This window comes from Platalea leucorodia (genome assembly GCF_965183815.1).
Source record: "Platalea leucorodia genome assembly, chromosome: 7".
Lineage (NCBI taxonomy): Eukaryota > Metazoa > Chordata > Aves > Pelecaniformes > Threskiornithidae > Platalea > Platalea leucorodia.
In genome coordinates, this window is record NC_138829.1 from 13,895,312 (window position 1) to 13,909,033 (window position 13,722).

Below are 13,722 nucleotides of genomic sequence, written 5' to 3' on the forward strand. Positions count from 1 at the left end.
TGGAGCCCAGCAGCCTTATGGACATTGCATCACAGAGTAGGGGTGATCTGGAGATGCACATTCAGGTGTGGTGTGCAAATTTTGGGTGTTGAACTTAGTCATCTGCTCTAAGAATTAAAAGGACAATTTATCTATTTCTTAACTGAGTTGCGTCTATTTATGCCATATCTTTGTTGTATGCAGTTAGTCCCAAACATCTGGGCTTCTATTTATCACCTAATTTTTCTGTGGAAGATTTCTTCTTTCACCCTAAAAAGCGTCAGAAGTTGGTCCCAGATAGGGAGGGAATGCTGGGAAGGTACACTGCTACTCTTGGTGGTGTTGAGAGATTTGGTATGTCTTACTCATGGTTGCTTATGTCTAAACTGGTTGACAGATGCTTTTCCTCAGGTCAGACATGCAAAAACCCCACAGCTTAATGAAACCTTCCCATTCTGTCTAGTATGTGTGATGTTCCTCTTTCCAAGGGAAAATGTCCAGTGGTCCCAACAAGTTCCTTAGTATTGCAGGGATATAGGATGTTAGTCTTGACCTCTTCTGCCTTCTTCCCTCAGTGTTAAGCCTCTTCACCTTTTATATATTTACTGTCTACAGATGGTCCGAGAATAGTGGAGGTGTTTTATGGCCCATGGTGTGGAGGTATGCTTGGAAGAGGTGCTTTCTGAACAGAATATCTGTTACAGTGGCAACTGTGGAGAACTGGACTCAATTTTCTTTGTATCTCCATGACAATTTCAGGCAAGAGTTTTACAGAAAGATTCTTCTTTTGTAAACATCTATTAGATACATTCAATACATGAAGCCAAATCAAATGCAACTGGACACTTCGTCCAGCTCTATTAAAGTTTCTATAGATTAAATTTTAGTCTTTCTTCAGGCATCACTTGAGTGGTACTTTAAAGTCTATACAAAGAAATCTCTAAAAATTGATTAAGAGTCTAATTAAAGATTGATCCTATCAAATTATGTAGTCTGTAAATTTTATTAAATCAAACCTTTGACTCTTGTACCCTATAGGAAAAAAAAGGTAAACAGCGACAGTGGTTCCTATCAATAAAATTTTAGTGCAATTGCAAGCACAAAAGAAATGCTGAAGTGAAATAATTGTGATTGAAGACATGTGGCAGTTTACAAATGTGCCAGAAGTCCAGACAACTTTAGTTGTGAGTGAACTCTCATTTACAGCTTTCCTCACCACAGAAATAAAAGCAACTCCCACAATACTAATAGAGTAATAACAGGCAGACTAAATGAGCGGCAGTAACTTCATGCTACTCTTTCTTTGCTCATACATTTGGTAGTAACTAGCCAACATGCCAATCCAAAGCCCACTGAACTCAACGGGAAGACCAATGAGCACTGAGCCAGGCTCTGGATCTTGTCCCTCCCTCTAAAATGAAACATCTCTTTCCAAGAAAACAATGAATAATAAGGAAAAATAAATAATTTTTAAAAAGAAAAAGATGTCATCTCCAGGGTATTCCTCCTTTTTCACACCTACATTGGGAAGATGCAGAAGGAGAAAAATTGACCTCAAGGTCTTAGAGGAAGGAAATTTCATCAGACATCTGGAAGATCTGAAATCTCATGACTGCTCATCCTTCAGAAAGTGATAATACAATAAAGGAAATAAAACAAACACAGTATTTTACCAGTGCAGTCACTATGTGAATTGAATACAATCATAGACAGACTATCAGGATGACTTTTTGTTTTATTTAAAAATGTCTTGGTTCAATAATCAACACTATAGACACCGATCATATAACAAAAAATCAAAGAATTGGATCACTATATTAAGTTTTATATATGTCAAAGACTAAGAATGTTCTGCCATGGTCTTGAGATTGTTTGACTCATTAATCAAACATGGGGAGATAAAAAATTAGGGGATCACAGTGTTTTTCATTCGCTCTGCTGACTTGAAAACAACTCAGAGGTTGTCATGCTGTCTGAAAAACAGTAACCATATTCTAAAGTGAAAAAAAACCACAGTAAAACTTCCTGGGGTTTCCATTAACAGCATCCCTGCTTTCATTCAAGCCAGCGAATCACTTTGTTCTCAGAGAATATCAAAGAATATCAACTTGCAATCTAGAATAAGGGGGGGGGGGGGGGGGGCGGGGGGGGGGAGGAGGTGATTTAAAAAAAAAAAAAAAAGACAACTGATTTGCCTTTTGAATACCTGCTCCAAAACGGACTTTTAAATGCTCAGCACTTCCACAAAAGGAGAGTCTTGACACTTGTTCTGTGTTTTACACTTGTTTTCTTCAAATACTTAGAAACAAGTCAAGTTTCTACCAGTACTTTCCGGCATTGCCTGAAAGTGCTTCTAGGCAAAGTTGCCACAGCAAGTACTTCTGTAAATAGGAGAATCTTCAAACCAGTCTCAGTAGTTTAAGTAGGAAACTGTCAATGGAAATGTAGGATATTGAATTATTGAGAACAACCTTTTTGTTAAAAGCAAAAGTTGTTACTTTTAGGCTGATTAAATAAATTCTTTAGTCACACTGCATTAATATTATTTAAAAAAAAACAGGTGTTTAAATCACATCTCATATTTCTGTAATTAAAGGTAATTACTGAACTTAAAAATATTTTATTAAAAAAAAAAATCACACAGCTTCAATCACACTGCTCAGTTCAGGCATCAAGAAGCACTTGAAATGAATCAGCCCACTAGCAAACAGCAACTTATGAATGACACCATAAAGGACATTCTTATACCAACCTTTACTTCAGGCTTTCTGCTTGAAATAGGCTCCACAAGACTTTCAGGACAAGACTGGTCCTAAAAGTGGCCAATTCAGAGCTGTTCAAAATATATTTTAAAATCTGTTCAGTAGGATATTTCAGATAGGAGCCTTCAGAGAGAGCAGTGGGAGGATGATGTAACCTCTAAACTTCCACAGGCTATATCAATGGCAGGGATCTGGCTAGGAAACAGCAATTTTGCCCTAGTAAAAATGTCACCTTGTGAAAACAGAGCTGTTTCAGAAAACCACAGACTTTTAAAATAATTTTGAGTTGCTAAGGCTTTTTTGGGGGAAAGAAGAAGTGAAGAAAAAATAAAAAAGGAAGAAGAAGAGGAAGAAGAAGAAAAGAGCAGAAAGAAAAGGATGAAAAAAGGACCTCCCTAAGAAACACAATTATCTGAAAAAATAAACTGCTTGGGATGAAAGCTACATTTCTGCAGATGCTTCTGTCCCTGTTTTCAACATCTCAAGTTCCTATGTGCTCATTTGACTCTCTAGGCTGAAAGCTAGGGCATTCCCTTGAAAAACACGCAGGCTCTAGTCCTTTCATGTGCTCCTATTTATTTACTAGAAGTGGATCCCCATCAAAAGAAATAAGGGAGTGTTGCAGTGCCACAGCCCAGAAAGGGCTGTGACCTGGGTCAGAGCATCCTCCTCGAGGAGAATTGAGCTGAACCCATTGCTCCCACATCAGAGAGGAGCCCTCTCTTCTCTGCACAGGCTGTCAGGAAAAGGCAGAGGAGAACATCCTCGATGGTCCAAAGGAAAACTGGCCATGTTACACAAAACAAGCAGCTTTTGCTGCGAGGAGGTAAAAGAAAAGCCCTACCATAAAAAAAAAAAAAAAAAAAAAAAAGAGAGAGAGAAAAAAAAGAAGGTGGTGAATAGTTCATATGAAAGTAATTGCAGCTTGGTTTAGTTTTCTGGTTTGTTTTGGTGTCAGGCATTTGCTGTGCGTTTTTTCCCCACTAATTTCCTGTCGGGATTGGCAGCCAATGACTCACCTGCATTCACAGATGAGTATAGCCAGAAAGCCAGCCTACAGCTTCTCTTCTCCATCCTGCGCTTTAATCACACAAAACAACTCCCACCCTGACCCCATGAGTACAGCAATATTCAAAGCACTAGGCAAAAGCAAGGGCAGGCAGCTTCCCCTTATGTCTGTAGATATTGCCATAATAGCAGCACTGAAATCAGATATTCTAAGTACTCTCTCTTCATGGGTGACTCCCACAGTTCAAGGCAAAGCAATTGTGAGTGGCCGTGGAGAAAACTATGTCCAGTCTCCCCAGCATGACAGGAAAATGATGATTAGGGCAGTTTTTGAGAGTTCATGTCTGGAAAACCAAACTGGCAAGCCCATGGGGCTGCCAGTAGCTTCCCATGCCCAGGGAGAAAGCCCCTGTGGTTCATTTTCTAGTCAGTAACATTCAAACCATTTCCCGCATACTACAGAATATACATGGATTCAGTGGATAGGTATAAATTAGAGAAAGCAATTATGGGTCCCTAGGTTAGATTTTTAATCTCAAAATCTGGGATTTATCATGGGCAACCCTGTGCTTCCAACAGACATGCAGGGACCACATAAGACATGTATTACATCCATTACTGGGAAGCTGAGGAGGGCTTTTCCTGCAGCTGGCTTCTTGCGTACCAAGTTATGGTGAATGCCTAAAATCCTTAATGTGTGTCATCAGAAATTATCATGCAAACACCAGCCTGACTGACAACTTATCTAATGGGCAAATCAAAAGTAAATGAGAAGAAGGGAAGATGAGTGACCCAGTGAAGAACCAACAATTTGTCATTTGGGATGTTTTATTAGGCAGTTTGACAAATTTCCTGCTGGTTAAGTGATTAAATTTACATTTCCCTATTTTTAATCTTTAATTTATTTCATACCCAAATATGATTGTTAGCCATTAATCAATAAGGTTTAAAGTGTTCATGATTAATGGGCAATGCCTTCAGTATAAGTAAGACATTCTGTGATGCTGGGATTTATCTGGCTCTGGAGATTGCAGGATTGCTCCGAGTGCTCATTCCTTAGTTACAATAAAGCGGGACTAGGAAGATTGATGAGGTTCTGTGCCAGTGTTGTGATAAAATGAAATGGAAGCAGCTATTAAGGATCTACGCGAGATAATGATGAAAAGGAAACCAAAGGGTTAACAAGACTATGCTTTTGATTAAGTAATGCCAGAGAGATTAATGAGTCTCCATGCTATAGATAAGCAGGGATTTACAGCATCTGTATGGTAAAAAGAAACCAGGCAGATTAATGAAATTATCACCTACAGCTCTGCCGGGATGTAAAGATTCAGGGCTACAGGAGCGCCGAGCCGCTGTCAAAGGGTTAATGGGAGCCTGGCTGCAGCGGCAGGGAGAGGGACCTGAGGAGTTACTGGAGTTTAAGCTACAGCCCGGGTAAGCAGCAGTGAAAGGGTTAACGAAAAGCCTCCGTGTATTCAGATGCTAATTGTCAAGATAGCATATTACTTGAGGAAAGTAATTTGATTACTCGAAACTCCCACTAAGGAGGCAAGCTTGTGTCCCTTCCATCTGTTGGGCTCTGTGAAAGATGATGAATTGAACTCAAAATTCACGTGTGATGAAGTCACTGTCATTTCCCAGGCAGCAGAGCACTGCTGCCATGCCCACCGTGCAGAGGGTAGCACCGCATTTCAACTTTTCCTCTGAAACCCAGGAGGCACAGTAACCTGTTACTTGCTGCTGCTTGCTTTTTTTTTTTTCCTCCCCATTTTCTGCCTCAGCGCTACAACTGAGTCATTCTGTTGCCCATGGCTCGTGGGTATACAGTGCTCCTGCAGCGTGCTGCATTATTCCCCAGTTCATCTGTCAATGTTATTTTCGGCTAATGCAGATGTGGGGTTCGCTTACCGTCGCTTTGTAGACACTTGTCGAAAACCATTTGGAAAGCCTTAACTATGCATAAATCTGCAGAGTGAATGTTTTCTTTCATTCACTTGCTCCTATTATTTGATTTCTTGTAGGCCTCTGCGGCAGAGATGGAGAAAATAAGGTAAGTGAGACAGTTTATTTACATCTCATTATAGAGAAGAAATGTTCTCTTGCACAATGGACGATACAGGCTCTTGGAAAATATTTTGCTTAATACAATCAGTGTAAAATACTGGATTGCATGATGATGCAAAGGAAGCTGTGTTTTAGAGACAAAAGAAAAGGAATGTGGTTATTCTTGTAAATCTGTTTTGCAGGGATGTCAATTCAGAAAGGGTGTTTTACACACAAACATGTTTCATTGCCAGATGCAGAGGATATTTGATTATATAAATGTTGTAGTCACTTGTCCATTTACTGCAAGAGCCTGCCATTCCATATAATGAGGAAAGTGGATCAATAATTCATGAAAAAGCTGAAGAAAATATAGGCTTGACTTCAAAGCATCTAATTACTGTGGTTTGTTTCAATATAATGCTGTAACATTGGTGTCCGATTTTTGTTTTATATTGTATACCAGCCAGATAAATCTTGTCTCCTCTGTGTTTAAAATGTTGTCATACTGTACCAGTTTCTCAGCACATCTCTCTGCTTTAAGCAAAAGGAGATGGCTTTTATAAACATAAGTTTTCCATCTCATGTCCGAGTGCAAGTCTGCTTTGGGGGATATTGCTTTTGTGTATGTTGTTAAGAAAGAAAAAGAAAGAAGAAAGCATTCTAGCCCTTTTTAAAAAATAAATTAAAAAAAAAAATCCTGTCTGTTACTAAAATCCCCAGGTATTATCAAAGTGATACGTAAAAGCTGAACTTTTTACTACCCTTTAAATAGTTTATGGATCTTATTTTAATAATCCAAAACACTCACCATGCTCTTACTTGGTTTTATTGGACAAGCCCAAATTCCTTCTCCGAACCTGGTGACTCAGTTTGGTTAGGGACAACTATTGTCCTAGCACAACTTTTTAGATTCCTTCAGTTTGGAATGGCTATCCTGACTTATTAGAAATGCAGAAAAGTTCTAAAATTCTGGAAATAACTGGGGAAGAAGTGGCAAATGTGAAAGAACAGAGATTTGACCGAGTGTTTAATGAATTCTGGGCTGGAAACAGAATCATGTTTTTTATTTGAGAAGGAGGAGGTTAAGTCTCTTACAGTGGACTCAAAGATGCATGTCCAAAAGTTTCCAATAGAATTTATAAAGAGCTTCACTTGTACATTTTTGTACTGTCTCATGATAGTGAAAGTATTATAACTTTTGAACCGAAAGAAAAACCCCATGCAAGGTATTATGGTTTTGCATGTATATAGGCACTATAATGTTAAAGCTGTGAGTTTTTCCTGAGTAACAACTGAGAAAGCAATGCGGTATGTGGTCCTGCATTCACTAAAAATTCCAGATAAGATCACCTATGGTATATGCACACTCATATAATAAATTACTCTCTTGGAAGACACAAGCAAATATATATTTACATGTTTGCTTGATAAGCATATGCAGACAAATGCAAAACAATACTTGTGATACTTTCCTGAGCATGCCTTGGCCTCTGTTTTTAGTAGACAGGCTCTTGCCACATTTGCAGTAACGGGCTGCAGAGCCTGGGAGAATGAGCTCAGGAATGTATTGAAAAAGAAAGAATTTGCCATGGCAAGAGTAAATAACCATAAAGCTGCATTTTGCTAGCACCCTAGTTTTGCAGCTGTTAGGCATGCAGCAGTCCTTACCTCAGTACTCCTTGAGCACTATATAGACAGAAAAACCCATACTGCCCTGCTGAAGGAAGCGGGAGTTTAGCTATTAACTGCACAAGAGAAGGGTCAGGCTGTGTCAGGAGTTTGTTAATGAAGTTTTCTGTTTACAATTCTTGTGTGTAAAAGTTGCTTCTGACAGACATTTGTTCCCACCATCCAAGCCAGTGCAAGGGCTCCCTGCACTCCTGGGTGGAGCAGCGAGCCAGGCTGGGGGACCTCCGGCAGGACCCAGCGCAGCAGCTGCGCTGCTCCATCCCGAACTCCTCCAGGCTCCCTGTCTATAGTCATTGTCTTGGACACAAACTGACAGAACCCTCATCAGTTTAAGGAAAGAGTAATCAATTCTGGAATCATTATTTTAAATACCCCGTGAACCCGCAGACCTGAGACAATTAGATTTTTCCTAAACCTGTCTGAGTCTGGCACCCAGGTAAGAAACAGACTACCTTGTCTTTTAAGCGCAGTGGCTTCAGAGAGGCCATACAGAGAGAGAGTCTGAAGCCAGGGGAAGGAAGAAAGAAACAAGAGGGGAAAATGGCAGGCCAGGAGGAAAGGGGTATTTTTTGTTATGTATAGAAACCAGTGTAACATCACAGGAGAAGCCATTCCCACATGATACTTAAATAGGTTATGCCCTATCCCCTGGGCCCAGCTCCTTCCGCACTCTCTGCAACCAGCTGAGGATGTAGCATCCCGTATCAGCTGGGAGGGAGCTGGCCCGAGGACTAGAGAGTGAGTCCACGCCAGCTGTGGAGCTGAGGTGCACAGAGGGTACAAGGCTCCTGCAAAAGAGGGAGGAGAAGGGCATCTGGAATTAGCAAAAAGGAAATAAACCAAAGCTTTGTTGGAGAAACAAGAGACGAGGAGCAAGGTGGACACCCACAGGACAACATATGCAGCCGGGTTGAAAACTCTCAGGGCTAGAGAAATTTAGGTATGCATTTCACAGTGCACTTCAAGATAGTCTTCTAAATATGAAGAACAGGCCCAGATCATCACACTTTTCAGAGGAGCTGCTCCACTCTGGCAGTCCTTGGGAGCCCACAGGGCCAAATATTTTAAAAAGGCAGCTCTGGAAGTCTTTGGGTGAGCTTTGCACATTCTCCAGCCCACTGCATCTGGGGCACCCCCAAGGACTGGGGTGGCCAGGCCCATTCAGACAGAGTGGCAAATGAAGGAGCCTGCAAAACTGATCCACTGATGACCCATGCTTTATTCAGCCCCGAATTCACTGAGCCAGGGTAGCACAAGCAATGGTGCAGTGAACTGATACGCCTCTCTGTTATATTCCTTCACTCAGAATCTAGCTGGAAAGATGCAATTCATCTCACATAACGCAATAATAATTCCCCGTGCAGACTAAGGAGCCACGGTGACCTGCAATGTCACATCCTGGCCTTTTCAGCAGGGGCTTGCCGTGACAGCATTACAGGTGGAAGGAGCAGTAGGAAGCAGAGGTGGGAGGTTATCAGGATTTGGCCTGACGACTTCCTCTAGAAGTAGAAACGTGTTATTTTGAGCTAAAACTTCAACTAGAAGAATCAGTTACTGCAATGAAGTCTTCACACTGTGAACAATTCTTAGCAGTACATAGTGTTTATAACATCTCAAGGTACCAATATATTAGGCAGGAAGTAAGGCTAACTACTAATCACAAACCTCTTGAGGATCTGCACTTATGTAGGTTGGCTGTGTATGGTTATACAGTCACTTTAAACATTAATTACTTCTGACTACAACCTTTTAAATACAGCTTTTTGGATCTGGTTCTTTTTCATGTCTATAAACAAGGACTGAAAATCTTAGTTAAGTAAATTTCAAATATACCTATACTATCTTATTTTGACTCTTAGCAGTGTGCTATCTTTGGTACATACATTCAAGAGAAGCACATGCCTTCCAAGTCTGAGGCCTTGCAGATCTGTGGTGGCTGGCACACAAAATTGTGAGTACTCTGGAAACTGCTCCTTTAAGTCAGATTGAATCCACAGTATGGCTAGATGTGCAAACGAAAGACCAGTTCCACTGCAACTCCTGTACAAACTCCTGGTAGCTTTTTCTCTACTTCCATTTAATCCTGCTTGAAATACAGGTTATAACATTCAACCTTTCAAGTGAAAATGTTGTAAGGTTTGGCATAAGAGACCTCCAGATATATTTTTGTACACAAATATTGACCAGATTCTCAGTGCTTCTTACACCAAAGAATATCTCACTCCACAGGAAATGCCAGTTAAGGTGACAGATATTGTTCAATAAAAGCTTTTTCTATTTTTAAATACACTCCTAAAATTTCAGTGACAATTCAGAAACTCTATAAATCAATATTCTTAGTTCTAAGCTTTCAAGATCCACAATAGGCTGAACTGTGTATCGAAAAGTACATAAAACAGGACACATCATCACCACCATCAACTGCCAGGCTCACATAATTAGTGCCTGTAAGGAGGCTGACTTTCCACTTTGCAACGTAACCACGGTATTCCCCAACTGAGGATTACTTTATTTTGGTAGCATCAGTAGTGGCACTTTACTAATCATCCAGGGATCTCCGATAATCGTGATCCATGTCTCAAGGAACCTGTGAGGCAACACCTTAATTTCATTGCAGTCCTTGTTTCAGAGCATATGAAAATGAAGTGATTTGTTTTGCACACACAGCTGGTAGTAAGTCAGCAGCTTGATCCAAGTTTCTTGAATTTTCAGACTTAGACTTTTCTCAAGCATGTTTGAGTTCATCTGCGGTAAGGAAGGAATATCAGTCTCTTCAAAAGGAACGTCAGAGGCATGTGCAGTCCTCAGAAAAAGCTTCTGCAGTAGTTTAGTGAAAATGTGAATACCTTCCTAAATGCCCACTAAATCATGCTGCCTTCCTTGCACTTGGTATAAATTTAGGCCTCTTCATATGCTAATGAACACACTGCAATTTCCTGCCATCCCCACCTTGTCCTTGTTCCTTCTCTCAGCCTGCATCTACATTAATTTTACCATAGTTACTTGAACACAAGGAGAGGATTTTTTTCCAGAAAGTTAACCAACAAACATGGTTTACTTTACACTAGGTCTTGTCTCCACATCCACAGCTGATGTGCTGGGAGCCACTGCCTTGTACAGAGGCACAATGCCACACGACAGCAGCAGGGCTGTGCAAGCAGCAGCTCCAGCATCTGCTCAGCAGTGTCTGCAGGCTCTAGCTGATGCTGGGACTTGAAACCCCAGCTGAGGACACAGGCAAAGAGATGGCACAGGGCAAGCTCAGAAGAAATAAAGCATAGGGAAATGCTGGCATGAAAGGACCATGAGTCTGGGGTCATTAGATGTTATGGTAGAAAAGTCACCTATCTGGGTGAATGTTGGGTCCATTTTGAAAGAGGGAAGAAGAAAAGGAAGAGAGCTGCCTATTTATATTCAAACAGGTAAAGCAGGTTTTCATTTTTCTCTGCTATGCAAGATGTTTTCATCTCCCAGGCAGTCCCAGCAGCAGTGACAGCTCTGCAGTGCTGTTTTCAGCACATCTGGTTTGTTCACGCTGCCATTCAAGGTGTGACTGCAGCACAGCTAAACCACACGTCTCTACCCCCCAGAGACTACATTCAGCTTTAAGTTTGGTGGTTGCCAACCATAGCAACGGGAGCAATGTACACAGAATGATATAGTCACAGCCCCCAGGGGAACTATAGCCCTGGAACTGGGATCGGTTGGGGCACAGAGCCATGTTGGTCTGCCTATACTAGCAGCTTTGAGAATTTTATTAATGCTACCAGGGGCACGGTATGCTTGTGTAGCTCATATTGAAGTCCATCCCCCTTCATTTCCACTATTACTGTTACCTGCGCTAGCCAGTCAAATTAGCATTACTTAGCTGAGGCAGTGGGGTTACTGTTATGTTGTCCTACAGCCCTGTGCCCTGAACTGCTCTCTGCTCCTTGGAAGAATGATCTAGAAGGCAGTGATGCCGATATGGAAGGAATCATCTCCAGTCACCTGCTTTAATAAGTGTTGTGTTACAGTATCTTTTAGCTCTAGGTAAATATTGTGAAGAGTATAAGTGTCCAGCAAACAGGAAACATGACAGGAACAGAGGGCAGAATAGATTCAAGTTGAATGAAACCAGGTATAGCTGTGTAAAGTGGCCTGCAGGGACAAGTGGGAGCTGAGCAAACATCTGAAGAGACCAAGGAAGTGGGTAGGAGGAGATGAGCCATGCCATCAACCAGGAGCTGTAGTGAGTCATGGGGAAGAGGCTGGACCTAGGTGATACCAAGCTTACAAATAATGCTCTGCCTACCCCTTTCCTGCAAGGCAAAGTGCATCACTGAGCAATACTATAAGCTGCTAAGGAAAAAAAGGAGGGGGCATTTTGTACAAATATTCAAGAAAAAAAGTCCATTTCTTACAGCGTTTGTGATTAGTTCAAAAACTTTGTAGCACAGGAAGTAGAGCTTCCAGAACAGGGTTTTTTTTGTTGGGTTTTTGTTGGATTTTTTTTTCCTCCAGACATGCAATGATGCTTGATGGTCAGAAAGTTCAAATGTGGGAAAATTGGATGCTCTCTGCATCCCCTATATTGCTAACAGCAACTAGACTTCAGTTTATGTAAGCGCTCTGACCAAAGCTATTGGGGGACGTGTGCTGAACAGTGAAAGCAGCTACTTACAAAGCAAACAGTGGCAATGACTGCAGCGGTAACAAAACACTCTTATAAGCTGAAGAGCATAAGAGGTTCCAAGCTGCAAACCCCAGATGGTTCAAGGCCAAGGTTTGTGAACCACACTTGAGCGTGCTCTGTGGTGAAATCAAGTACAATTTGAATGCTTGCTGCTGCTGCTACAGCGCACAGACTGATGAAAGGAAGGAGATAACTTGTCTGCAACATTTTATTACAGGCATTTGCAATTGCCAGCTCCACTGCTGCTGGCATGGCTTAGGCAATTTAATTTACCAATCAATTCTTGATTTACACACAAGTGACTTTAGAATGCATTCAAATAAAAACTCTGTATCACCGCATTTGATTCCATGTTCTTTAAAGTCAAAATCATCTGAAATCAAAAACTATCAAAACTATGAAGCTTTTCACATTAAAAACAAATCGAAAGGGCTGAATTGTCTTAATGTTTTAGTGATGACCTAGAGCCAACTTAGCATGAAGTACAATGTTCTGAAAAGTAGGCAGTAGATAGTGAGCTATAATCATGTTTTTTGGAATTTGTGAATACAAGGATTGTATAATTTACAGAGCCCTCAAATGGGACAGCAGGATCAAAAGTGCCTGTAGCCCCTTGCTAGATATCTCTCATGTGTGTAACTATCTTACTGCTCATGTGAACTGCACAGCTCTTGTTATTCAACTCATCCAGGAGTAACAAGATCCACCTCATTGAATACTGCACAGAGTCACTGGTCATTGTTTGGTTTTCTAGTAATGTTTATATTGGGTTAAAAAGGGCCTCAGTGTCACATGCAGTTATATTGCCTCTTAGAGCATGACTTTCTTCATACATGCACTTGCAAAGCTGTGAAAAGCATTGAGAAACCCAGCTTTCATCCTAAGCTTGCTCACCTGTCACCATGTCAGCAAAACCATAACTGAAGTTGTGTGCAAGAGAACATGCACACGCTTCATGTGGCAGACTTGCATCTAGGGGGGCAAACGGTATTTGAGAGGAATATTGTGGCATAGAGGCAACAAAACAGTAGTTGACTGACTTACATGACATACTAGGTCATCATGACTACACAAATGCCGTTCCAGCTATTCAGAGCAAAATGCAAATTTTCACCACCTCATCTTGATTTTGCCCATCTTCAAGAGAATGAGGAGGAAAAAGAGGAAGATGTCCTACAAGAAAAGGGGACCTTCAAACTTTTTCTGGAAGCCACTGAGCTCTTCAGTAAGTCCCTGCTGTGCTACAAAGACCCTCATGTTCACAAGAAGCTCTCATGATTCAACAGCTCCAAATTGCTGCCCTCTGTTCAACAAGACCAAGTTTTATATCCGTGTCAGAGCAAAGGGCTTTAACTTTGAAGTTTCTGTGCAAATCAGGCCAAACAAATGAGCTCATTTTATGTTTCTGTTAGCTTTAACTGTCATTTTGACATGAGGATCAGCTTAAGGATCTGCTCTATTTTTAAGGCCTTCGAAGAACTATACTGGAATTCCCAGCAATGAATGGCAACTTAATCTTTTCCCTTGCCATCCCCCAAGAGCTCATTCTTGCAGTAGGCA

At 41.1% G+C, this 13,722-nt stretch overlaps 1 protein-coding gene across 4 annotated transcripts in view; it reads left to right on the top strand.

Annotated features, from left to right (window-relative positions):
* The window catches only part of BEGAIN (brain enriched guanylate kinase associated), a gene marked incomplete at both ends in the record, with an annotated part of 163,278 nt that overhangs the window by 41,055 nt on the left and 108,501 nt on the right, over window positions 1-13,722 (top strand). For 3 of the 4 annotated variants that reach the window (XM_082316906.1, XM_082316907.1, XM_082316904.1), the window contains one exon: window positions 5,774-5,802. In XM_082316906.1, coding sequence (XP_082173032.1) covers window positions 5,774-5,802 — 29 coding nt within the window. Of the gene's footprint in view, window positions 1-5,370; window positions 5,431-5,773; window positions 5,803-13,722 lie in introns of those variants that run through there. The other variant, XM_082316905.1, reaches the window with a different exon arrangement.